At 43.9% G+C, this 23,277-nt stretch overlaps 6 protein-coding genes across 6 annotated transcripts; 2 read left to right on the top strand and 4 right to left on the bottom strand.

Annotated features, from left to right (window-relative positions):
• Positions 1-7,233: 7,233 nt before the first annotated feature.
• On the bottom strand, positions 7,234-8,308 carry INS49_002580 (uncharacterized protein; the record flags this gene model as incomplete). Its single annotated transcript, XM_043163389.1, has 2 exons — positions 7,234-7,970; positions 8,041-8,308. 2 exons carry the CDS (start codon positions 8,306-8,308, stop codon positions 7,234-7,236), a joined length of 1,005 nt encoding a protein of 334 aa, XP_043031895.1.
• Positions 8,309-10,507: 2,199 nt separating this feature from the next.
• On the top strand, positions 10,508-12,736 carry INS49_002579 (uncharacterized protein; the record flags this gene model as incomplete). The annotated part of the gene is made up of 8 exons (XM_043163388.1): positions 10,508-10,907; positions 10,977-11,250; positions 11,303-11,407; positions 11,511-11,677; positions 11,747-11,940; positions 12,017-12,113; positions 12,189-12,364; positions 12,473-12,736. The coding sequence occupies 8 exons, from the start codon at positions 10,508-10,510 to the stop codon at positions 12,734-12,736; spliced, it is 1,677 nt and encodes a 558-aa protein (XP_043031894.1).
• A 341-nt stretch (positions 12,737-13,077) lies between these two features.
• INS49_002578 (uncharacterized protein) lies at positions 13,078-14,232 on the bottom strand (the record flags this gene model as incomplete). Its single annotated transcript, XM_043163387.1, has 1 exon — positions 13,078-14,232. The coding sequence occupies one exon, from the start codon at positions 14,230-14,232 to the stop codon at positions 13,078-13,080; it is 1,155 nt and encodes a 384-aa protein (XP_043031893.1).
• A 1,814-nt stretch (positions 14,233-16,046) lies between these two features.
• INS49_002577 (uncharacterized protein) lies at positions 16,047-18,189 on the bottom strand (the record flags this gene model as incomplete). Its single annotated transcript, XM_043163386.1, has 5 exons — positions 16,047-16,173; positions 16,226-17,079; positions 17,140-17,473; positions 17,537-17,726; positions 18,183-18,189. The coding sequence occupies 5 exons, from the start codon at positions 18,187-18,189 to the stop codon at positions 16,047-16,049; spliced, it is 1,512 nt and encodes a 503-aa protein (XP_043031892.1).
• Positions 18,190-18,729: 540 nt separating this feature from the next.
• On the top strand, positions 18,730-20,058 carry INS49_002576 (uncharacterized protein; the record flags this gene model as incomplete). The annotated part of the gene is made up of 1 exon (XM_043163385.1): positions 18,730-20,058. One exon carries the CDS (start codon positions 18,730-18,732, stop codon positions 20,056-20,058), a length of 1,329 nt encoding a protein of 442 aa, XP_043031891.1.
• A 906-nt stretch (positions 20,059-20,964) lies between these two features.
• On the bottom strand, positions 20,965-21,822 carry INS49_002575 (uncharacterized protein; the record flags this gene model as incomplete). The annotated part of the gene is made up of 4 exons (XM_043163384.1): positions 20,965-21,338; positions 21,422-21,605; positions 21,680-21,715; positions 21,763-21,822. The coding sequence occupies 4 exons, from the start codon at positions 21,820-21,822 to the stop codon at positions 20,965-20,967; spliced, it is 654 nt and encodes a 217-aa protein (XP_043031890.1).
• Between the last annotated feature and the right edge of the window lie 1,455 nt (positions 21,823-23,277).

The raw sequence follows: 23,277 nt of genomic DNA, 5'->3' as shown, positions 1-23,277 counted from the left end.
TATTAATATTAAGTAAATAAGAGTTATTATTATTAATATCCTTATTAATATTCATTAAATAAGCAAGCGGATAAGAGTCGTTATTATTAATATCCTTATTAATATCCATTAAATAAGTATTATTAATAACAACCTTGCTATAAGAATTAATAAAATTAATAAGCTTATCTTTATCCTTATTAATTAAAGCAATTTTAGCCCTTTTTATAGCCTTAATAATAATTTTAATCTTTATTTTATTGCTTAATAAGAATGCAGTTACAATATTTATTTTATTAATTAAGATTATAATTATGATATTTATTTTATTAATTAAGATTATAGTTATAAAGCTTATTTTATTAATTAGGGTTATAATTATAATATTTATAGGGGAATTTTAATTTTAATTAAGGGTTGCAATAGGGCTACCTTTAATGCTAGCTATATTAACGGCAACCATAGCAATAATTATATTAGGTATGTCCTTAACGCAGGAAGTAAATATAATATTTGCTAAATAGTTTTGCTTGCTATTATTATTTTTATAAGGTATATTAATAAAAGTATTAAATAACTCTTATAAGTTATTATTAATATTTTTTATTATAATAAAAAGGAAAAGATTTTATAGGAATTTAGTAGTTAAAATAAATATTTATAATGCAAAACTTTGCGATTATTATATAATAATCATTAATTTATTCTTTAATTATAAGAAAAGTTAATAAGTTGCAAATAAATTTAATAAAAGTTAGTTTTAATATTATTATTAATAAATAGTAATAAAAAGTAATAATAATAATAAGATTAACTTTAAAATAATAATTATTAATAATATTAATAATTATAAGGTTATCTTTATATATAATAAGGTATTAAAAAGATATTAATTAAAGTATAAAAGATTAAAGTTTATATTAAGGGTTTTAAGTTTAAAAGATATAAGGTTTTGCAGCTAATAGCAGCGAGGTTAAAAGGAAAAGGTACTAGCAATAAGTTGCTCCTTCCTTAATAGAAAGGGGCTACTTTAGGTTTCTTAACTAATCTATTTATTTATATGCAAAGCTTATTATTATTAATAAGCTTTTATAATATAATATTTAAAGTTAATTTTATTATTACGTTAGCAGGATTATCTTTCCTATTTATTTACCTTACTTTAATAATCTCTCTTATTTTATATAATTTTTATAATAATATAATATTAATTATAAAGCGCTTTTTCTTTATTATTCCTAGTTTTATAAGGTATTTATATAGGCTGTATAAGTTTATATAAATAATTAAGGGTATATTTAGCAATAAGAATTATCTTATAGCCATTTTAATTATTATAGCTAAGGAGATTTTAATATTTACTTTATTTATTATGCCATAAATTTTACTTGCTAGCATACTTTAAGTAATATATTTATACTTTATTAATAATTAATAGAAAATATTGCCTATTATTATAAATTCCTTAATTTCCTTGCAAATCTTATTTATAAGGATAATAATATATTTAAGTTAAGATATTAAGTTCTGGTTATTTGCAAATAATCTATTTATAAATATAAAAAGTTTTGCTATTTTAAGATTCAAGGGTATATACTTAATTCCTTATATAACGTTATTTATTTATTATAATAATTATATATTTAGGCTCTTATAATTTTCTATTTTTAGGTTTTATACCTATGTAATTATTAAAAGATTATATAAAGCTTTTAATTAGTAAATTAAAGCTATATATGCTTTATAAGCTCTTTATTTAAGGTATTTTTAGGGAGCATCTTTAACTATTGCATTAATAAGAGTAAGTTTATTAGCTTATCCCTTTTATTAAGTAGTAATTAAGCTAATAATATTTATAATTATATAAGCCTTATTATAATTTATTAAGTTTTTAAGCATTAGCTTTTATTTTAATTTTCCTTATAGTTTTATAGCTTTTATCTTAATTTCCTTTTTATCTTGGAATTTTAATATAAATAAAATTAATATATTATTTATTTATATGCTTATTATTTTAAAAAGTTATATAAGCTTTATAATTATTAAGTAAGGATTATATATAAAGCAGTTTATCTTAAGCTTTTATTAATAATATCTTTAATATATATTAAATAATAAATGCTAAATTCTGCTATATTATATAAGGGTTAAATAATATAAATAATTATATTTAAAGGGTACTTATTTTTTAATTTCTTTAATAGCTTTATAAGGATTATTTTATATAATTTTAACTTTGCTTAGGGGTAAGCTTAAGTAATATCTTAAAGTATAAGAATTATACCTTTTTTTTAAATTAATAAGGAGGCAAATGCAAGGATTATTTATTAATTTATTCTTTAAATAATTAAGCTTTGCATTAAGATTAATCCTTTTTTATTATTATTATAACCTTAAATAATAAATTAAGATTTTTTATAAAATTTTATAATTTTGCTTTTTACCTCTTATATTATATAGGATTTAAAGAAATAATATTTGCTATATTGCTTTGCTAATTATTTCTTAGTTTAAAAGATACCTTTAATAATAAGGTTATTAATTTTTATTTTATTAAATTCTTTAAATAATAAGCTTAGTATTATAATAACTTTATTTTATTTTAATTTAATTGCTAAGTTATAATTTTTATTTTCTTTCTTTAAAATATATAATATAATAATATAGTCTTTTATCTTTAATAATAATAATTATATAATAAGTTATATTTAAGGTTTTATAGCTAGGTTTTTTGCTTATAAGGATTGCATTTCCTTATTATTATTTTAATAATATAATTAAATAACTATTAACTTAAATATTATAGCTTTATTTAGTATATTTAAGGTTATGTTATAGTTATTTATAATAATAACTTTATATAAACCTTTCCATCCTTTTCTTTTTTTCTATATATAAACTTTGCATTATAATAAATATTTTATATTAAAGATAGGTTTAACCTTAGTATTTAATGCGTTTTATACTTACCATTTAGCTATGATTTTTTATAATATCTTTATAACTTTTAAAATAGCTTTTGCTTGCTTTCACGTTAATGGTAATAATAATAACTTATGCAATATTTATAAATAAGCGTTAAAAATTAAAAGCATAAGGATTAGTTTATTTAGTTTAGCAATATTATTAATAGCTTTTATAGCTATTTATAGGATAATATTATTATTTATACTATTATATAATTTAATATATAGAATTTTATATGCTTATTTAAGGGCTTAATAATATCTCTTAACTTTCTTAATAAATTAATGTATCTTTATAAGGATTTATTTATATTTAATTCCTATTATTTATACCTTTAAATGGAATTCTAAAGATATAAAGTTTATTCTTGCATTATATTTAATGATATTTAATAATTCTTAATATATATTAATTTAAAATATTTATAATGTTTGCTATGCAGTTTTTATAAATATAAATTTTAAGAATTTCGCTCTTTAGAAAGTAATGGCTTAATTTATAACGTAAAGAATTAAATATTTGCTTAAATACATTACGTTAACTAAGATTTTATAGTTAAATTTATAATTATTATATAACGTAAATTTAAAACGCCTAAATATAGGTTTGCTTATTTAATAATGATAATATATTTTCTTAATCTTTGCTATTGCTTATTTATTAATATTTAAATTATTGGCTTTTTTAAGCATTTAGCATAATTAATTTATTAATAAGTATTTAAAGCAATAATAAAGTCTCTTTATTTTTATCTTTAAGAGAAAATACATAGCATTAATAATTTAATTTAGGAAAAACTATAAGTAACCCTATTTTTTAAGTATTAATACAATAATCATATTATTAAAGGAAACCATTTTATTTATAATATTATTATAATATACTTAAAGCTTATTTATATTTATTAAGCAAAGTAAAAATAAGGTTTATGCTTAAATAATATAAAAGTTAATATAATTAATTAAGGTAGAAATTTTTATTATGCTAAGTAAATTAATAATTATCTTATTATTAAATTTAACTTTAGCTTTTTTTATAATAATTATATTAATTTAGTATTTTAAGTTTTCTTATTATAATGCAAGAAATTGCTTATATTTAGCTATAAATATTAATAATGCTTTTATATTTAATAAGATTCCTTAAAAATAAGTTTAATTATATTTATTTTTTAAGATAAATTAATTAGCTATAATGATTATTTCTATTTAAAAGATATTATCTTTTATAATTTAATATATAAATGCTTTATTAGCTAGGAAATTAATATTTATATAATAAACCTTCTTATTAAGTCCTATCTTTATAATATAAGTATTGCCATTATAATTATTATCTTAATCTTATTTATCTTTATATTTATAAAATTTATCTTTATTATTCATTTTATATTCCTTAAATTTACTTAAAAAAGTATTAAAGTTATTATTATAATCTTTATATTTATATTATATTAAGTAGCTTCTTTTTACTAAATATTGCTTATTAACTAAATGTTTAATTAATTAATATTCTTTCTTCTTATAAATATAATATCTTTTCTTTTAAGGTTATTCTCTTCCTTTTTTATAAGCATTATTACTTTAAGCTTTATAATTAATATTATAAGATTTTGGCTGCTTAAAACTTAAATAATTTAGGTTTAATTAGCCAAACCTTTAATTTCCTTAAAATGTTTAAAACTATAATTATTATCCTTCCCTTAGCTTTTAGCCATTATATTTATAATTAATATAATATTAATTTAAAACTTTATTTATAATATAAATTATAATTATATAACTAAGCTATATTTTTATTATAAATCTTAGGTTTAAAAATAACTCTTTATATAGTTAAGCTAGCTTAAAAAAAGCTATTTTTAACTTAAGAACTCCTTTATAAGCTTTAATTATTATTATTCTTAAGTTATCCTTCTTAATATAATCTTAGCTTAATGCTTATTAATAAAATTGCAACTTATTAAGTATTAAATATAAAACCTTATATAGGTTTTTATTTAAGTTTTATGCTCTTATTTTTATAAATATTATTATTATTTAATTTATATAATAATGCTAATGATTAAGGTTTATATTAAAATGCATTTTAATTTTAAGGTATGCTATTATAAATATATTAATTTAATTTATAAAATAAAGATAATAAGCCTTAGCTTAATCTTTAAGTATTTAAAGAAAAACTATATAAAATTAACTTAGCTAAATTTTAGTATAATAGTAAATATTAAAAAATATCTTTATCTTATTATTTAATAAATTATATAAATTCTTAATATACTTATAAAAATTATTAAAGATTTTTATAAATTATGCTAATTTTATTAAATTTAAGCATTTATTAAGAATGTATTATAAGGGAAGAGTTTTATATAGATTATACTTTTTATTTAGCAAAGGCATTTTTAGGATAGCTTAAGGTTATGCTAGATATAATATATATTTTTAATATAAGCTTTATTTCTATCTTTTTGTTAATAATAATAAGCTTTATTAATTATATTAGTTTTTAATAAATTGCATTATTAAGTTTAAGTTTTATAATTACATGCTTAAAGCTAGCGGCAGCGATAAATATTACCCCGGGGATTATCCTTTTAGTAATTATTATTATTTAAAGCTTGCTTATAATACTTATAAGGGCTATACTTATAATTGCTATTTTTAAAGTTATATGCAATATTTATTTATACTTAATTTTAAGGCTAACAGGGTATTGCAAAGCTTATTATTAATTTATTCTAATCTTTCCTTAGCTTAAGCTATAATAATTAATTATAATGCTATAAGTTAATTATTATATTTTATATAAATGCCTTATATTTAAAGGAAAACTTTTAAGCATTATTAGCAAGGATTTAATAATACTTTAAATATTGCCTATGTTTACGTTATATAATCCTTATAATAAGCAATAAAAAGGTTATTATTATAAAGATTTTATTGCATATAGCTTGCTAAAGTACTTGCTAAGTAAATAACTAAGTATTTTATTAATACTCCTTATATAAGGGCTATAAACTATAATTTTAAGTTAATATATTTATAATAGGCTAGGTTAATTAAAGTTTAAGCAAGCATTTTATTAATTATATACCTTTTAATAAGAGTTAATAGCTTTTTAGCATTATTAGCCATGCTTATAGGTTTTTATAATAAATATTATAAGGAGTAAGCTATTAATGAAATAGGTAATGTTTAAAAGTAAGTTAATGATAGTAGTTTAATGGTAAGCAAGTTATGGTTATTAAGAAGAAAAAGTTATTAATTCCTTTAAGCCTTAAAAGTTAGGGCTTTTTTTTATTATTAAGTCCTTTTATATTAGCTGGAAGCATAATACATAACTTATGCTTATTTATAATATAGCATTGCATTAGCTTTAGTAGTTGTAATAGTTGCAAGCTTTATCTATTTAATAGTTGCGATAATTGCAAGCTTTATCTATTTAGCAAAATAAAGCTTTATTAAGTTTTGCTAAGTCTTAAAAAGGATTTAAAAATGAGTTCGTTTTTAATAAAGTCTTATATATAATAAATGCATATCTTTTAAATAATGATGAATATATATATAAATATTGCAAGGAATGCTACTTAGTTTATTTAATCTTTATAATGTCTATTTAGGGAGTTTAATAATATAGAAAGGCCTAAAGAAGTAATTATTACTATATAGCGCTTGTTAATAAAGAAGATGTAATTTTTAAGTTAGGGAAATTCTTATAGGGTTGCCTCTTTTACCTTATTAATCTATAGTACCTATAACTACTAATTAGTATTAATAGGTTTCTTATATATATAATAATTATATAGGAAGCAATTATGTATTGGTATTATTCTGTCTAAGTTTTAAGAGGCTACGTGCCCCGGAGGGGATAACTAAAGTAGCCTTCCAAGTGACAAGGGTCGTACTTGCCAACAGCCCTTGCAAGACTGTCACAATCTTAACATACAGGATTACATTCTCTTCTTCTGTATGATCCTCACTGTAAGGGAGAACGGCTGTCATAGCATCAATATTCGTTGATCCATACAGTCATTCTCAATTTTCCCATGATGAACTTCACCTCAGGCGAAACAGTTGGCGATGACTGCTCTGAGCGGAAATTGATACTGAGATTGTGTCAAATTTTCAAGTTCATATGGCTGATATTATTTTGTCTAGACAAGCTCTCTTCCGTGTGGCAGGAATTCTCCTTTGCCAGTATGTTCAAGGATTCTCGTGTATTTTGAAACTTTGATACCACTCTGTCTCCATTGTCGTGGGAAAATTCCCAATAGATGTCAAGTTATCAGTCCTTCGAAGGCCTGTTGGTGTTGATATCCTTCAGGATTGCATCAGCCCCTGCCTCCACAAGGCTCGCGGCTAACCTTTTCCCGAGCGCTTTCGCCTCATCGTTGGTCTGCACCGTTGCATCGATGGCATCTTCAACACTTTGAGAGCCGTCAAGGCTGACGACTATTGCCCGCATCCTCAGGACCGAATCTCGCGACTGCCCCACCCACTCCGTCTCTACGCCAATCGGGACGCTACAGCCTCCCTCAAGCGTGCGCATCAGGGCCCGTTCCGCCAGACAGGCAAGAGTCGACCTCTGATCGACCAGCTGGTCTAGCAACTCCAGGACCGCGGCGTCGCCCTTGCGGATCTCCAGCCCGAGCGCTCCCTGTCCGACCGCGTGCAGGATCCCGCCGTCCTTGGACCCAAGGTACTGCGTGATGCGGTGCTTGAGGCCCACGCGCTCGAGGCCGGCCGCGGACATGATCATGCACGTGTACTCGCCCTCGGGGTTGTCGACCTTGGCCAGGCGCGTCTCGACGTTGCCGCGCAGGTTGGCGAAGCGCAGGTGCGGGTAGAGGCGGCGGAGCTGCGCCGAGCGCCGAACTGACGAGGTGCCGACTACCGCGCCCTGTGGCAGGGTCTTGAGGCTGTCATACGGCAGGCCTGCCTTGACTATCAGGGCATCACGAGGATCGTCACGGGGAGGGATGGCTGCCAGGTCGCAGGACTCGGGCAGGGTGGTGGGCATGTCTGTCTCGGGAGTTATGAACAAGGTCGCTCACAGGCAGGAACAGGAGATGACGGCGAGGGATCTGCGTACCTTTGAGACAATGCACAATGACATCGAGCTCGCCAGAAGTTAGCTTCTCCTCCAATTCGGTTGTCCATAGGCTCTTTGCTCCAAAGTTATAGAGTGCCGTCGACTGGTCCTTGTCGCCGAGGGTGCGGAGCGCCTCTATCTCGAAGGATCGGTTGGGTGCAATTTTCTGCAGGCTGTCGCGGATGCCCTCGGCCTGGACCACGGCCAGGTTGGATCTCCGCGTGCCGATCCGCAGCGGTGGCTGGGCTGCTGGAGATGGTCCCGCCATTTTTATAAAATCCCGCTGTGTTTCAATGAGGTCAAAATATGAAAGAAGAGAAGGATGACCTTGGGTATGAAGAACCGTGTTAAACAGTGATTGGGCCGTGGGTCTTCTAGATCCACCGCCTTCCGCGATCCGGGAGCTACTGCACATTGTCAGACTCGTTAGTCAGGCTGTCTCTAAATCAAAGGATATTTCTGATTGGATAACCTATTCGACTGTCTAGTCTTTATCTTTTGCTTACTGAGGTTGGTGCACATCAGCTTTTCCTGCGTGTTCAATTCATCTTCTGAACTATAGCCCCGAACGAAAAGATGATCTGATTGAGTAAATATTTTCTGGCGGAAGCTGGACGTACACAACAACCCCGAGACTGAACTAGAATCGCTCACTAACGGCTAGTAATTGCACCCATCATCATGTATATATCATATAAACTCTGTGCAAATCAGATTACTGATTAAATCTATAATCTCGATAACATTGGGACTGCTGGGGATAGGAACGTGATTTTCCTCCCCTTTGTGTTCATCGAGATGCTTTCTGCGATCTCCACTCCCACCATGGGCAGTCGAAATTAGTAAGGTTGTCACAGAGGAGCGGTCGTTTGGGGCAAGGGAGGCGCTTTCGACTCAGATTGGGAGGGACAGTATTGAATGTCTGTATGCATTTGTTAGGCGTCTCAGGAAGGGAGTTCCAATGTATGAACATTGCTCCAGCTCAAAGTATGTGAACAAAAAATCCTAGGACAGTGAATGAACCCGAGCCTGCTCGTATCCACACTGCAGGCAGGCCCTTTCGTCTGGAACATGCACGAGGTTCGGCTGCAGGATTGGGCAGAGGTTGGTAGATGGACCGCCTACGCCGCATCGATTCTCATCAGTAATCCCTAACATCATGTCATGTCTCTGTGTAATAGAATATCCAGTTCTAGGGTACGGACCATGCTCAGTCTTTTCCCGCTGATTCTAGCATCTTGAATGCCACCTCAGACATCTTATAGGGAATAATAGATTGAGTTGCTTGAAAATTGAGTTCCGTGATGGTCAATTCACATCAAGACTGCACGTTTCAAGTTTTGGAAAAGAACACCGGAAAGACAAAAGAATGTCAATGGTCAAGGTCAACTGGTTTGTTTATTTAGTATGCGCTCCAAGCTCACGCTGGAATACGGACGAAACGAACAGGTGTATAAATTTTAAAATATTACATTAGCGCACGCATTGTGTTCCAAAATTAACATCAGAGGGTGGAGGCAATGTACTCACTTGTGCGATGGCGTGCTCCATCCCTGACGTATTCGGCTGCGTTGTTCAAGAAGCAGCACCGCTTGAGTGGAATATTGAGAGGAATTCGACGTAACAGCCATATCAAGCGCTTTCCACCCAAAGTTTTGAACCATTTCTTCACTCAAGGATCCAGAATCCTGCTATTGGTACAAGTTGAAGCAAAACTGATCGCAGGCCAACAGAGCTCGTGCCAACATGAAGACCCGCCCAGCGACGGCTTTCCATTCTCACTACGTTTGCGCATTACTTATTCCGCTCGACAATCTCCGATATCAATCCTTCGAAACAAGCCCTTCATCCCTCAAAAGCAACGCCGGCTATCGCTCCGCAATCCGCCTCGCCAAGACGATTGCGTGCGCGTTGCAATTCAGGCCCCGTTGGAGAGGCCAGCAGCGCCAGGTCAGGTCGCCTTAGCTTTGCCGAGGTCAACCCGGGCACCGCTACCGCGTCTCCCCTGAGACACCACGATCGCGCAATCCGCGGTCCCCAGGTGCTCACTGGACGGAGGCGTGGGAGCAGCTGGTCCGAATGCGCGGGGGCGCACACCTTTTTGGCAAGGTTGCTGCAGATTCGCATGTCAGTAGGCCGATCACACAATGCGTGACCCCCCGTCCTCGCCCGCTCTGGGCCACGAGCACGCCATTCGTGCGTGGCATTCGCGAAGGGGGACCCTGAGGGTTGTAGTGCTACCGATAAACCAAGCACCATAGAAAAATCTTGTGTAACGCCTCTTTGAGCTTGGCGATGCTTTTATATAACCGAAGCCTGTACGACGCTATTTTATTTTGTTCCTTTGAGATCCTTGGCTGTCTTCTTGGACGGCCTCGGCGAGCTTCGATACCGACGACCAACACGCTGACCACCAACTTGATCCATGAATTACAGTACTTTTCGTGGAAAACAGACCCAGCCCAGCATGTCTGTGCCGCCGATCCAGTCGGGCTACCCCGCGGCGGGCACGGTAGTCGACGACGAGATAGGAGACCCGCTGCCCAGAAAGGCCGAGATCAAGGAGTTCAGCGAGGACTCGGGCCCCGAAGACGCCTACGGGGGCTACGGCGAGAACCCTTTCAAGGACGAAGCTGTGGCAGAGCACTGGAGGCAGGTCTATCACGACTCTCAGTACGAATGTCGCCACGTCTTCGACCCTACCCTGACCTGGTCGGAAGAGGAGGAGAAGGCCATCATTCGAAAGCTCGACTGGCGTGTGTGCCTATGGGCTTGTTGTATGTTCTTTGGCCTCCAGGTGGACCGGGGCAATCTGGTTCAGGCTGTTTCGGACAACATGCTGGATGACCTTGGTCTGAACACCAATGGTGAGATGAACATTTCCCAGTTTATTTCCCTCGTTGAGCGAAACATGTGCTGACTAGTTGCCTTACTAGATTACAACTACGGAAACACAGTGTTCTTGATATCTTTTCTCTTCGCAGAGCTGCCTTCGCAGCTCGTTTCGAAAAAGGTTGGACCAGACAGGTGGATTCCTATGCAGATCTGTCTCTGGAGTATTGTGGCTTCATCCCAGTTCTGGATATCAGGCAACGCGTCATTTCTCGTCACGAGAGCTCTTCTGGGTGTTCTAGAAGGCGGTTTCATTCCTGACCTTGTTCTGTGGCTGAGCTATTTCTACACCTCTCGGGAACTGCCAATTAGACTGAGGTGGGTGGCGAATTGTTTTCATGAGTTTCCTCAGTTGCTGACCAATGTAAAGTTACTTCTGGACAACCTTGTCTGTCACTACAATTCTCACGTCTCTCTTAGCTTTCGCGTTGCTTCACATGCGCGGAGTGCTTGGCTACGCTGGTTGGCGATGGTTGTGAGTTGTCCTTTTGTTTTCTTTTTATTTTTATTATCTACGGAGGGAATATTCTCTCTTCTCAAGCAACTAAAGTCCAACCATTCTAACCGAAAAACCCCAGGTTTCTGATCGAGGGCCTCATAACACTCACGGTTGGCATCGCATCTTTTTTCTTGATGCCAGCGTCAGCTGTACAGACCAAGACCTGGTTCCGCCCGAACGGATGGTTCAACGACCGTGAGGTGGCAATCGTTGTGAACAGGGTGCTGAGAGATGACCCAAGCAAAGGTGAGAGCTCCTTAGCAATTTTGAATTCCACTCTCTTGGTTGATTCACTTCTAATATCTGAATTTCTAGGTGATATGCACAACCGCCAAGCCCTGACACCTAGGCGTCTCTTGCAGACATTGAAGGACTACGACCTGTGGCCTCTCTACCTCCTAGGCTTGATTATCTTCATTCCTCAGAGTCCGCCCTCGAAGTACTTGACCTTGATCGTAAAATCACTCGGTTTCAGCACCTTCAACACAAATCTTCTCACGATTCCATCAGTCAGTCAGCGTTCCTTTTCAGTCTTGGTGAAACTTAAGCGTCGCTCGCTCAAACACAGGCTAACAGATCATACAGAGCGTTTTGCACATCATAACCTTGCTTGCGATCACGAGATTATCGGACTACTTGAACGAGAAGACATTAGTGGCGATGCTACAATCTGTGTGGACATGTAAGTACCGGTCCTGGTCGCCATCGGCCGGTTCAATTTCAATTGCACGCAATTGCTGACACGGTCTAATGAAAGTGCCCTGTGTAATCGCCCTGGAATGGTGGCCCGGCATGATCGACAACAAATGGGGGACATATGCGCTCGTCACCATACTTCTCAGCTACCCCTACTGCCACGCTATTCTCGTGGCTTGGACATCGAAGAACTCCAACAACGTGGGAACGAGATCTGTCTCAGCGGCACTATACAACGTATGTCCAACTCATATCTCCTTGCCTTTGAGACATTTCCACCCTTTGCATGTCAGCTGTGATACTCACTCACAAGTGCGATATGCTAACATAATCATCTCAAAACAGATGTCAGTCCAATTAGGGAACATAGTTGCGAATTTCATATATCGCGACGATGACAAGCCTTACTACCGACGGGGAAATTTTAATCTTTTCATTATTAACCTCCTAGCCATTGTGCTGTTTTTGTTGACCAAGGCTTATTATATCTGGAGGAACAAGCAGAAGGACCGGATCTGGAACGCGCTCAGCAAGGAGGAGCAGGAGCATTATATCAAGAACACAAGACTGCAAGGGAGCAGAAGGTTGGACTTCAGATTCTCTCATTAGAAGGGACTGTGCCCCAATATGCAAAGCCAACATTGTATCAATCCGTAGGTAGTATCAGGAGAAGGCTCAGAAGGACGTACATATCTATAGCACTAGCGAGACTGGAATACACGCATGAGACTTAGATCACAACCGGAATTAGGCCACACATCACTTTCCTGCACCCAAAGAATATGCTTCAAACTGTTTCGAATTCCCGTATTGGCTATTACTATTCTGGCATTGCCCACATGAACGGTCATTACACATACAAGGGGGCTAAACATCCCCCCTTTAAGAAAACCCACACCCTCTTACAACGACAGACCCAACCATCTAAAGCCCCGACTTAAGTGAATACCCTAGAATCCCAGAGCCTGGTTGAAAGCATCAGCAGTCGTGGCGTCCTTGGTCCCAAGCCCCTCGACGAGCGCCTGGGCGTCCTCGCACGCGGCAACGGCAGCGTCGTTGGCCTCGCAGACATTGACCAGCTGGTCACAAACCCGGTTGGTGATGATGTTGGGGTTCAGAGCGTCCTGCTGGCCCTCGGCGACGAGAGGATCCGTGGGCAAGAAAGTGCCCTCGTCAGCTTTGCGTCCCTCACGGCCCAGTTGGAAGTCGATTGTGGGCGTGCACTGGCCGAAATCGGCTCCAGCGGCTCCAGCTCCTGCATCGGCTCCAGCATCGGCTCCAGCATCAGCACCGACATCAGCGTTCTGGTCTTGGCCATCCTGAGCCTGGTTGTTTTGGTTGTCCTGGTTATCCTGATTGTTCTGGTTGCCTTGGTTGTTTTGGTTGTCCTGGTTGTTTCCGTTCTCAGCTTGATCGTCCTGGGCTTGGTCTTGGCCGGCGTTTTGGTCAGCCTGATCAGCCTGGCCAGCATTGCAAGCAGCCGCATCGTCTTCGGCGTTGGCATTGCCAGCGTCAGCATTGCCAGCATCAGCACCGGCGTCAGCCCCAGCGTCAGCCCCAGCGTCAGCCCCAGCGTCAGCCCCACCGACATCAACGTTGCCACCAGCACCGTCAACAGCCGTGAAAGCCGAGAAGCCCTGGGCGGCAGTGACCTCGGCGACAGACAGGCCCGCGGCGTCGAAGGGCTGGGTCAGGGACTGGGCCGAGTTGGCGTTCTGAGCGTCGGCACCATCGACATCGGGGTCGACGAGCGGGATGATACCACGGAGCTCCTCCGTCGCCGGGAGGGTGGCATCGGCACAGAGGCTGGGGATGTCGACGGCGAAGGGGTTGAAGTTCTGCTCCGCGGCGACGAGCCCGGCGGCGGCCTCGATCACAGCGGGGTCGTTGCCAAGGGTGTCGACGATCTCGTCTGCCAGGGAGAGCTTATCGCAAGGGCTGGCGGCTGCCAGGAGGACTCCGGGCACCTGACCGGAGAGGGTGCCGGCGTCGCCGGGGTTGCCAAAGTCACCCAGGGCCTGGATCGCCGCAACAGGCACCTGCTCCTGGCCGAACCGGGCCTCGACGTAGGCCACAAGCAGGGCGTACTTCAGAAATTGAGACATTGTGTCTTGATAGTTAGATCTTCCAGAGAATCTTGAAGTTAACAGAAAGTGATATCAATAAAGTTCGACCGGACTAGCGGTTGAAACACACACTGAAGAGAATGTAAACAGCTGGATAGAAAGAGAGATGGAAACGAAGGCTTGATGGGAGTGCAGTGACGCCAAACGACGAAAACGATGAGCCAGACCTGCGATATATGTATAATATATACACATGCTCGATCCAGGCATCGACATGGCTCGGTAACGATCTGGTGTGCTCTCAGCGAAACAACGATTCCAAGACTTGGGGGTGCACTTGCACGCCAAGATGTCAGTTGGAAGTATGCCCAAGGCTATCAACCCCTTCAATGGCGATCATACCTGGAGCGGACGCGGTGTGAGGTGTGCCACGAAGTCTCATGACAATGCCGGGAGGAAACAGAGCCTGGTCGCCAAGGCGGGAGGGGACGAGCCCATCGGATGGTGAGATGCCATGGCCGGAAAGTCTGCGAGGTGACGATGCAGAGCGCGCTAAGGGCGCAGATGTGAGCGGCAGTCACTTGGTCAAGCGAGGCTGGTGTACCGGCAGGTCCCAAAGGGACGAGATCTGTGCACATTCGGTTCGTCTTCAGCTGCGAAGTTACTTTGGACTGTGCAGAGATGAGACTTGAGGCTGCATCAACCTGCTGCTTACCGTCGACAGCAAGTGCTTGCCGCCCGTCCAGCGGGAGGGAGGCCGTGGGCCACGTTCAGAATCCGGCCAAGAAAGGGCGAAGGATGGGTACACCGGTAGCGAGAGAGCATGGGAACGTTCCATCCCGAGCTTGGCAGGTGGTGGGCCAGGCGGTATTCCCAGTGTTGGCGCCTTCGAGAGGCTGACAAGACGGGTTGACACGCCAGACACGAAACCCATCCCTTCAGCAAGCGGCTTGGGACAGACGTCTTCTCAGGCCCAGGAGGCTCGCGGATCGAAGAAGCGGGACTATGCGAGACGTTGTGCGCGCTTGCAAGCAGAGCAGAAATAGCAAGAGCCGCAGAAGTTTGGGTGCATCAAGCTTGGCCATCCTGAGCGTGTCTGACATGAGGCGCGGCAAACCCAGAACAGGCGGCCCAGTCTGCCCTTCTGCCAGTCTACAAGCGCGCCCCGTAGGCAGAGCCCATGCACATATGATGGGCGGATGATCAGACCCAGATGGGATGAAGTTGAGTTGACTTTGTGACCTGCTCGGGGATCGAGAAGCCAAGCAAGTGATCCCAATGATGTGCTGAAGCTTGGCCTGGCCCCGCTGGCCCGCAGGCAGACCCGACCCCAGCTCCCCCTGGACTCCTCGGCCCCTTTGCCCCTAGGCCATTGGCTCCACCCTCGCTTAATCATTGTCAACGTCCGCCATGAGACATCTTCGTCTGACCATGGTTTGATCTGCCAAACTTCCCCAAACTTTTCAATCCACCAGATGAACACGCATCTTGGACTGCTCACCATATGCAGCCAGCTTATGCCTCGCTTGTAGCATGCACAATACTCCCAAGAGCCTTGGCGGCCGCCTACCTCAGCTCTGCCGAGCTTCCTCGCACTCTTCAGGTTCCCAGGAGGGAGATTAATCCAAGCGGGTGTCACGATGTGATACACCAAGGGGTAGTCATCGCCATCACCAGTCGGCTGGGCCAGTCTCGATGTAGCTGCCGCCGCCGCTCATTCGTGTATCCTATGTCTCTTCCTCCGGATGACCGGGCCGTAGTGTTTACTTCAGGGGTTCGAGATTGCTTCAAGACATGCGTCCGACGAACTTTGTGGCCACGCACATGTGTAGCCCACTGGCACACTGACCTTATTATCGAAAACGCTGAAGGCGCCGGGCGTCCGCTGCATCCCTGGTGCGTGTGATGTTCTCCAGAACAATGCCGATCCGCAGCAGGCTGACCTCTGAGAAGCTGTCTCCAATGGTTGAAATTCCATACCTGCCGCAAGTGTCAGCCCAACACACATAAATAACTAGGCTGGATATCTCACGGTATATTAGGCCCATCTTCCACTAGATTTCCTGTGTCATTGTATTTCACCTCCAGATCTGCAGTTTGATAGCCCAGTGGGATCGTAATCTGCGGGAAACCACCACAAGCTGCGAAATAATTCGCAGGCGCATTGGATGGGACGACGATGGCGTCTAAGGAGTACTCGTTCAGTACCCCCTTGATTCCGCCATCACCTGCCAGGTATGCCCTCACCTCCTGGCCTGCCATATACTCTGCAGAGCCAGCCACACGAGACGCAGCTTGCTCGAGTCGTGCAATGTTCCGTTCTGGGTACTCTTCGCCTTCTGTGCTCTTGACAAGCTCGCAGATGTCCTCGATGACTTGCAAGTTGCCTGGATTATCTGTCAGCTTGTCAAGGTAATCGGCAATAGCAACGTTGAAGTCCCCAGCCATGGCGTCCAACGTTTTCTCTGGTGATAGATCGTCAAACGTTGCCTGGCCGGGGAACTCAAACTCGATCACTTCTGCGACCCGTGTCCTGAGCTGGTCAACCACGCCCCAAAACGACTCGAGAATCTCGTCGGACTCGGCTTTATCGACTGAGTCACGGGGGATACCGACCCGGAATCTTGATATGTCTGTGTGTTCGCAAGCTCCCCTGTAGTCCGGAATGAACTCGAACGGAATGAGATTTGTCTTGGTGTCACCTTCATCTTTGCCGGCGATGACACCCAGCATCGTAGCCGCATCTGTCAAAGTTCTCGCCATTGGTCCGACGGTGTCCTGCTCCTGGGACACAGGAATAACCGAGGCCCGCGAGACCAAGCCTGTCGTGGTCTTGATGCCGACGATGTTGTTCCTTGCGGCAGGGCTTATGATACTGCCCGATGTCTGATGCACCACTCATCAGCAATGTGCTGAGTAGCATGCTTACGATCCTTGTTGACTGACCTCGGTGCCCAGCGCCAAAACACACATGCCAACATCGACACCCACACCACTCCCACTACTACTCCCACTCGGGTCCTGTTTGTCGTGGTACGCCCCAAAGGTCTGTCCTCCCCTGGCACTCCAGCCACTATCGCTCGGCCGGGACCGGAAGTTTGCCCACTCAGAGCAGTTGGACGTCCCGAGGATAACCGCCCCAGCAGCTCTGAGTTTGGTGACGGCAGGGCTCTCGCGGATGGGCTTGCATCCCAGAAGGGCTAGAGACCCCGCAGTCGCCTCGAGAGCCTCGTTGGTGACGATGTTGTCTTTTATCAAGATCGGTACGCCATGGAGGGGGCTGCATGTGATCAGCGAGATGCTCGTAGACAAGGCCACCGCATAGGCCAAGAGACGGGCTTACCCTCGCCGCCCAGAGCACTTCATCTCCTCATCTAAGGCCGTCGCGATTGAGATGGCCGCTGGATTGACCTGCAGGAGCGCATGTAGTGATGGATTCAATGCCTCAATGCGGGCAAGGTGAGCTTCGGTTAGCTCTTTGACGGTGAAATCGCCATGGTCAAGGCCTTGGGCAACCTGCTGTAGGGTGAGGCCTGAAAGGGGAGGTATGTTAAATGCCATCCTCTATCATGTTTAATTTGGGAAGCTGGGAGAGTAAGTTGACAGCTGGAGACGATAGGCGTTTTGTCAGGCCACCGATAGCATCGACGCCCAAGAGGCACATGCATCCCACCGGGAGGAGCCATCCGGGACAAACGCCGCTAACCATGCAAAGCCGGGAAATGACAGGGAGAAACTGCAGCGCGGCGTATGAGCCGTGACATGGGAAGGCGCAGAGCAGCCGTTTAAGACTTGGAAGCTACGAAAATGTGACCACTTTATCAACAGAGGGTACCCAGTCGCTTGGGAAGGAGCGTTCATCGGAGACAAGAACATGGCTCGTTAACTTCTTTCGTGCTACTTCGGGAGCGTGTCTGTTAGTCAATGGCGTATTTCATCTCCAAGCAATCCGACCCTGAGCACACAACGGCGGACTTCAACGTACCTACAAATCATCGTCTCAACTGACAGCCGGTCGACAGCTTCTTTCCCACCGCCCTTGTTCCAGGTTTCGGACAGTCTGCTAGACGGCATCCTCTAAAATGGGCTTCTCATAAGAATTTTTGGAAAGCAGCCCTCACAAGCGGAATGATCTCGGTCGGCAAGTGTTTACTTCTCATCGTACAAACAGGCACACTGAGCACTGCGTCTTGTCAGCGTCTTGTCAGATAGGCATCATCAGGCTCACAGGTGATAGTTCGCACTGTAGCCTGAGATAAGGCTGTCGTCTGAGAAGCTTACATGGAGCCTCTACGCATGGACATCACGGCTGCTGACCAGGGTAGGCATGCCCAAAGCACCAACCCCTCCGGCTTGGCAACCTTAGATGTCCGCTTGGGCAGACGACGGTGACATCAAGCTTCACTCTAATTGATGTTCAGGATAGATTGCTAAAATGCTTTTCATTCTTCAACCGGTGGCCATCAGCTTTTGCAGCCCTCATGATGGCTCTTCGGCACAGATGAAGTTCCCATCCCATGACTACGTGAGCCCAGGATGAACTCTGCAAGGCCAGACATCATGATCACGAGGACGGGCAGTCCAGTGTTTGCCTTGGCCTTCCCGTTTCTCTTCGCGGCTGCTCTCTCGTCGCCATTTCAGCCTCACCTCCACCCACGTCTTGACCACACCCCTCTCGGCTTGCCCAACCTGCCTCCCGGGCTTTTCATCACGTACACCGGTGTCCTGACGGGCTCCTTCCAACTGGACGCGTCCAATTTCCCCTTCGATGCGACACAATGCGCAGGCGGCAGTGGTGCCTACTTCTTCAATGACACGGGAAATTCGACCCTGAGGATCGGTGTCAATCCGCCATCTATCGATCCCAATCCCATATTCTTCATGATCCAGCAAGGCGGGCCAGCACTCCCGCCGCCGGACTCTGGGCCAGAGACAGGCTCACCGACACCGACACCGGCTCCTGCCGGACCAACCAGCCCAATACCGACGGACGCCACCGCCCTGACCTGGACCCCGTCATTCGACTTAAGCAGGCCAACTGTGATGTCTATCCCGATATTCTCAGCGGCGCCGAGAGCCTTCCACGGAGCACCCGGAGGCCTGGACACGAGACAAGCGGCTGCGGATCCGGTCCTCCCGCCCGGCGCCACCCGCTCCGGAGGCATCAAGAACCTCCTCTTTGCCTCCCTGTACACCATTTGCACACAAGACTCCCGGCCCTGCGGCACGATCCCCAAAATGGACCAGGACGCGCCGACGTACAACGCCCTGCACATGCTGGATCTCACCTCCCCGACTACATCCGACGCTGACGAAGGCGCATCGCACACCCTGCGCGGCGACCAGTCGACCTGGGCAGGCAACGACACGATCGAGTGGTCCGGGCTGGAGTTCTCCCCGCCGGCCAACTACACCACCGCCACCACCGATCCTCCGGAGCCGGAGGCGTGCACGGCATACCGCTACCCGCCGTTCGTGTGGAACGCCACCACCCCTTTCACGTACGACCTCGTCTTCTCCAACGCGTCGGCCACGCTCTCGCTCGTCCTCACCGCGCCGCTGGGGACGGTGAGGCTGCGGCTCGCGGGTGCGCGCGCGGCGGACGGGCGGGATGGCGGTGCAGATGCTGCTGTCGAAGCGGTCCAGGTCGGCTCCGGGGCTGGGGGCGCGCCGAGGTGGTCGTTTGTTAACGGGACTGGGTTCCACTTTGACGGGGTGACGCCTGTTGCGAATTCGTCTGTTGAGGATGGCGGACTTTTTAATGGGCAAAATGGCCTGGGCAGCGGTGCTGCGGGTGCGTGGACTGGTTGGTCTGGTGGCGTCGTCGTTGCCGTTGCTGCTGGTTTCGCTGCCTTGTTGCTGTGAGGTTGTCTCTTTGCTGGCGCCGGGACGGGGGACTAAATGAGCTTTCAGGCACGGTCGTTTCCCATATTCGGGGAGGAACGGTTTTTCGTGGCGTTTGGTCTGCATTTGTAATGGGCCTCGAGTCCGGAGTCTTGTTCGGTACCGGCGCATTTGGTCTTTCAAATTAGACAGTGATTATACTTCCAATGTAATGGTACGATGTCCTTCTTTCACCTAGGCCAGAAGATAATAGCAATGATAAATAAGTATGTGCAACCCACCAGCTTGCTCTACCGGAATGAGGATTGCTTCTCAGATATACCGAGAGCAGAGAAGCCTACTCATACGAGACGAGATACTATGCAGCACGCCTTCAAACTTGTTAAGATGAGAGCTAAACACCTGGGTGGCAATATAGTTGCTAGACCCAGGCTTGGCCCCAGGCCATAGAGCTTCCAGTGAAGTGAATATCGGTTGCACATACGGACGGCGGAGGCGGATTCCCGGGGTGGTTCTCGAAATACAGTTTATTGTCAAACAATACCTCGAAGTGAAGTCTTGCAAGATGACCAGGCCGCAAGGCCAGATCAACCAGCTTACAAAGTCCTGCCCGGCACGCATGTCATCGTGAGTCGTCATCAATCCAAAATCCCAACAAAAAAGGTATCCCTGGTATCCTCCAAAGGTATCGTGCGTGACCACACACACCCGCCCCTCTCAAATCGCCATTTCATTAGTGACACATATCCCGGCCCAATGCCCGTATAGTAGTATAGCGCGTAATCAAAACAATCGCGTATTCATTCGTCAGTCCATCCGTCCATCCCATCAGCATTGTCGCCGGGATCTCTTTTATATCCAGGGATGTGTTGCGTGTCTTCGTCAAGCAAGCGCAACCCTCAGCCCCTCCACGCCGGGGGAACGCTCCTAGACGTAGACGCGGCGGTGCGAGTGCGAGCTGCGCCTCCGGCTGCCGTGCCTGCTCCCCGAGCTGTGCCTGCGGTGCCCCCGGCGCGAGTAGTGCGTCTCGCGGTAGTACCGCGTGTCCTTGCCGACGCGCTCGCCGTGGAACCAGGCGAGCACGGCGGTGAAGAAGAAGAAGATGCAGTTCATGATGCCGAAGGCGAAGCTGGCCTTGAGCATGGCGCACGTCTTGCTGGTGTCGACGTCGATGCCGTTGCCGTTGAAGGACCCGAATATCCCGAAGCTGACGTCGTAGCTCGTCCCGCGGACGCTGGTGCAGTTCGCGCCAGCGATGAAGCGGAGGTAGTAGACCCCTGCGATGAAGGCGCCGACGAATCCTGTACGAGATGTGGGTTAGTGGATTGCGCAAAGGCGCCTGAGGAGACGAGGCTGTGCGCCCCGTGGAGGGAATTGTTCGTACCGAGATCAATTATGGCTACAAAGAGCGCATTGGAGCTGCTCCTGTGGTAGGAGAAGAGGGTGAATATAGCCCACGCCAGGGCTAACACCGATACTATGAATAATATCAAGATGTAGTTTGGCGTCAACTGGTTGGCTTTGACATAGCCGTCGACGAAGTAGGCCAGCATGCCCATCGTGGGGATCTGTCAGGGCGCAAAGAGACTCGTTGTCAGCTGGGATCGAAACGTGGAGTTTGCGAGTCGCAAAGACGACACACAGAGTGCGCCTCTGCGCCTGCGCCTGCGCCGACGGACTGGGCAAACTGAAAGCGCCGATGTCGCGAGCAGAATCAGAGCTTACCAGGGTGATGATCTCCAGGAATCGCCAAAAGACGAAACCAATGGTGAAAAGAACTGCCATGATGAATGACTGTTTTGCGATGCCTTGGGCTGATTGGGTGGTTGGCAAGCCGCGGGGGACAGCGTGCAATTGCGGTTCTCGTGGGTTTTAAGGTTTCCCGAGAGAGGTTGCGCAGAGGATGCAGCGAGGAATAGGGATCGAGTTGCTCGGCGCAGGATGACGAGCAGATTGGTTATTCTGGGCGAGCGGATGGTCGCACGACGGGCCTGAGCAAGTGGACAGGAACAGGACAAGAAGTGGTGCCTGAACACAGGATGGCGTGGAGCGCTGCACGGAATAGAAGTATAAAAGTCAGGTGGCAGGACGAGAGACGAGGGTTGAGGGTGGATGATGAGAGAGGGCCTTGTATCCCGGCCTAGAATAACAACAACACCGTTGGCCCGTCGGAGCTGATGGGATGGTTGCGCAGGGGTGCTTCCCAGTTTCGACGAGGTCTGAGAAGGTTGCGTCGATGGGGGAGCCCTGCTTGCTCGCTTGGCCCAGGGTCAGAGATGGTGTGGGATTGCAGAGGGAAAAGGAAGACCAGGGACCCAATGCCCTGTTGAGGGAAACACTTGATTCGGGGAATTGTTTTGGACCTTTCTAACTGACTGACTGATGATGAGCTCAAGCTGCAGCGACCTGCAGGAGGGCGTCAGTGCCAATCCCCATCTTGGTCTAGATGCTAGGCCAACCAGCTGTAGGGCGTAAGCACCACCAGGCCGTCCTTTTTTTCCTTCGATGAGGCTTCCAAGAAGCAAACCACGGCCCTACCGAGTCCTACGCCTTGCAACCGTGTGACGTCGCTGATCGCCGGCTCGATTGCTGTTTTGGCACTACCCTTCCAGAGGTGTGCGGCCAGGATCTGTGATCGCCTGGCAATCCGGGAGAGCGACCCGACGTAGTCGAGACTGACAGGCTGCAGGCAGACTGGCAGACTGGCAGACAGCACTCTCGCGACCAGTATCTGATCTTTGTCCGACGGATTGTCCAGTCTATTGGGACTGTATCACAGTCTTCTGTGAGGCAGGTGTGCAGGCACGCAGAGGAGATGGTGACGTTCCTTCCCTCCCATTTCAATCCTGCCCGTGCCTCCCCCTCTCACCCCACGTTCCAACCACATGGAAACGGGAGTGGAAATCCGCGGGGCTGGTCGACAGCGGAACGGTGGGCCATTGAACGGCAGACCGGGAGCTTGGGGTCTCGTCAGGCCCAAGCTCCCAAATCCTGGACCCCACTAGCCTACGTTTTTAGCACCCGCGTGGGTCCTCGGGAGGCTGGGGATGGCACCCCAAGTAACCCAACTCACCTCGGGCAACCAAGACGCACCAAAACTTGGAATCCACCGTGACATGGCTCAGTCCAGACATTTCCATTCAAGGTTGCCTGAAACAGATCGCTGCAGACGTCGCTGCCCTGGCAGCTCAGCTCAGCTCAGCTCAGTTCCGCTGGGCTGTATGATTCCGGAGCACTTGC

The sequence above is a fragment of the Diaporthe citri genome (genome assembly GCF_014595645.1).
Source record: "Diaporthe citri strain NFHF-8-4 chromosome Unknown scaffold_1, whole genome shotgun sequence".
Lineage (NCBI taxonomy): Eukaryota > Fungi > Ascomycota > Sordariomycetes > Diaporthales > Diaporthaceae > Diaporthe > Diaporthe citri.
Note: the sequence above shows the minus strand (reverse complement) of the source record. Positions and strands in the feature narration are given on the sequence as shown.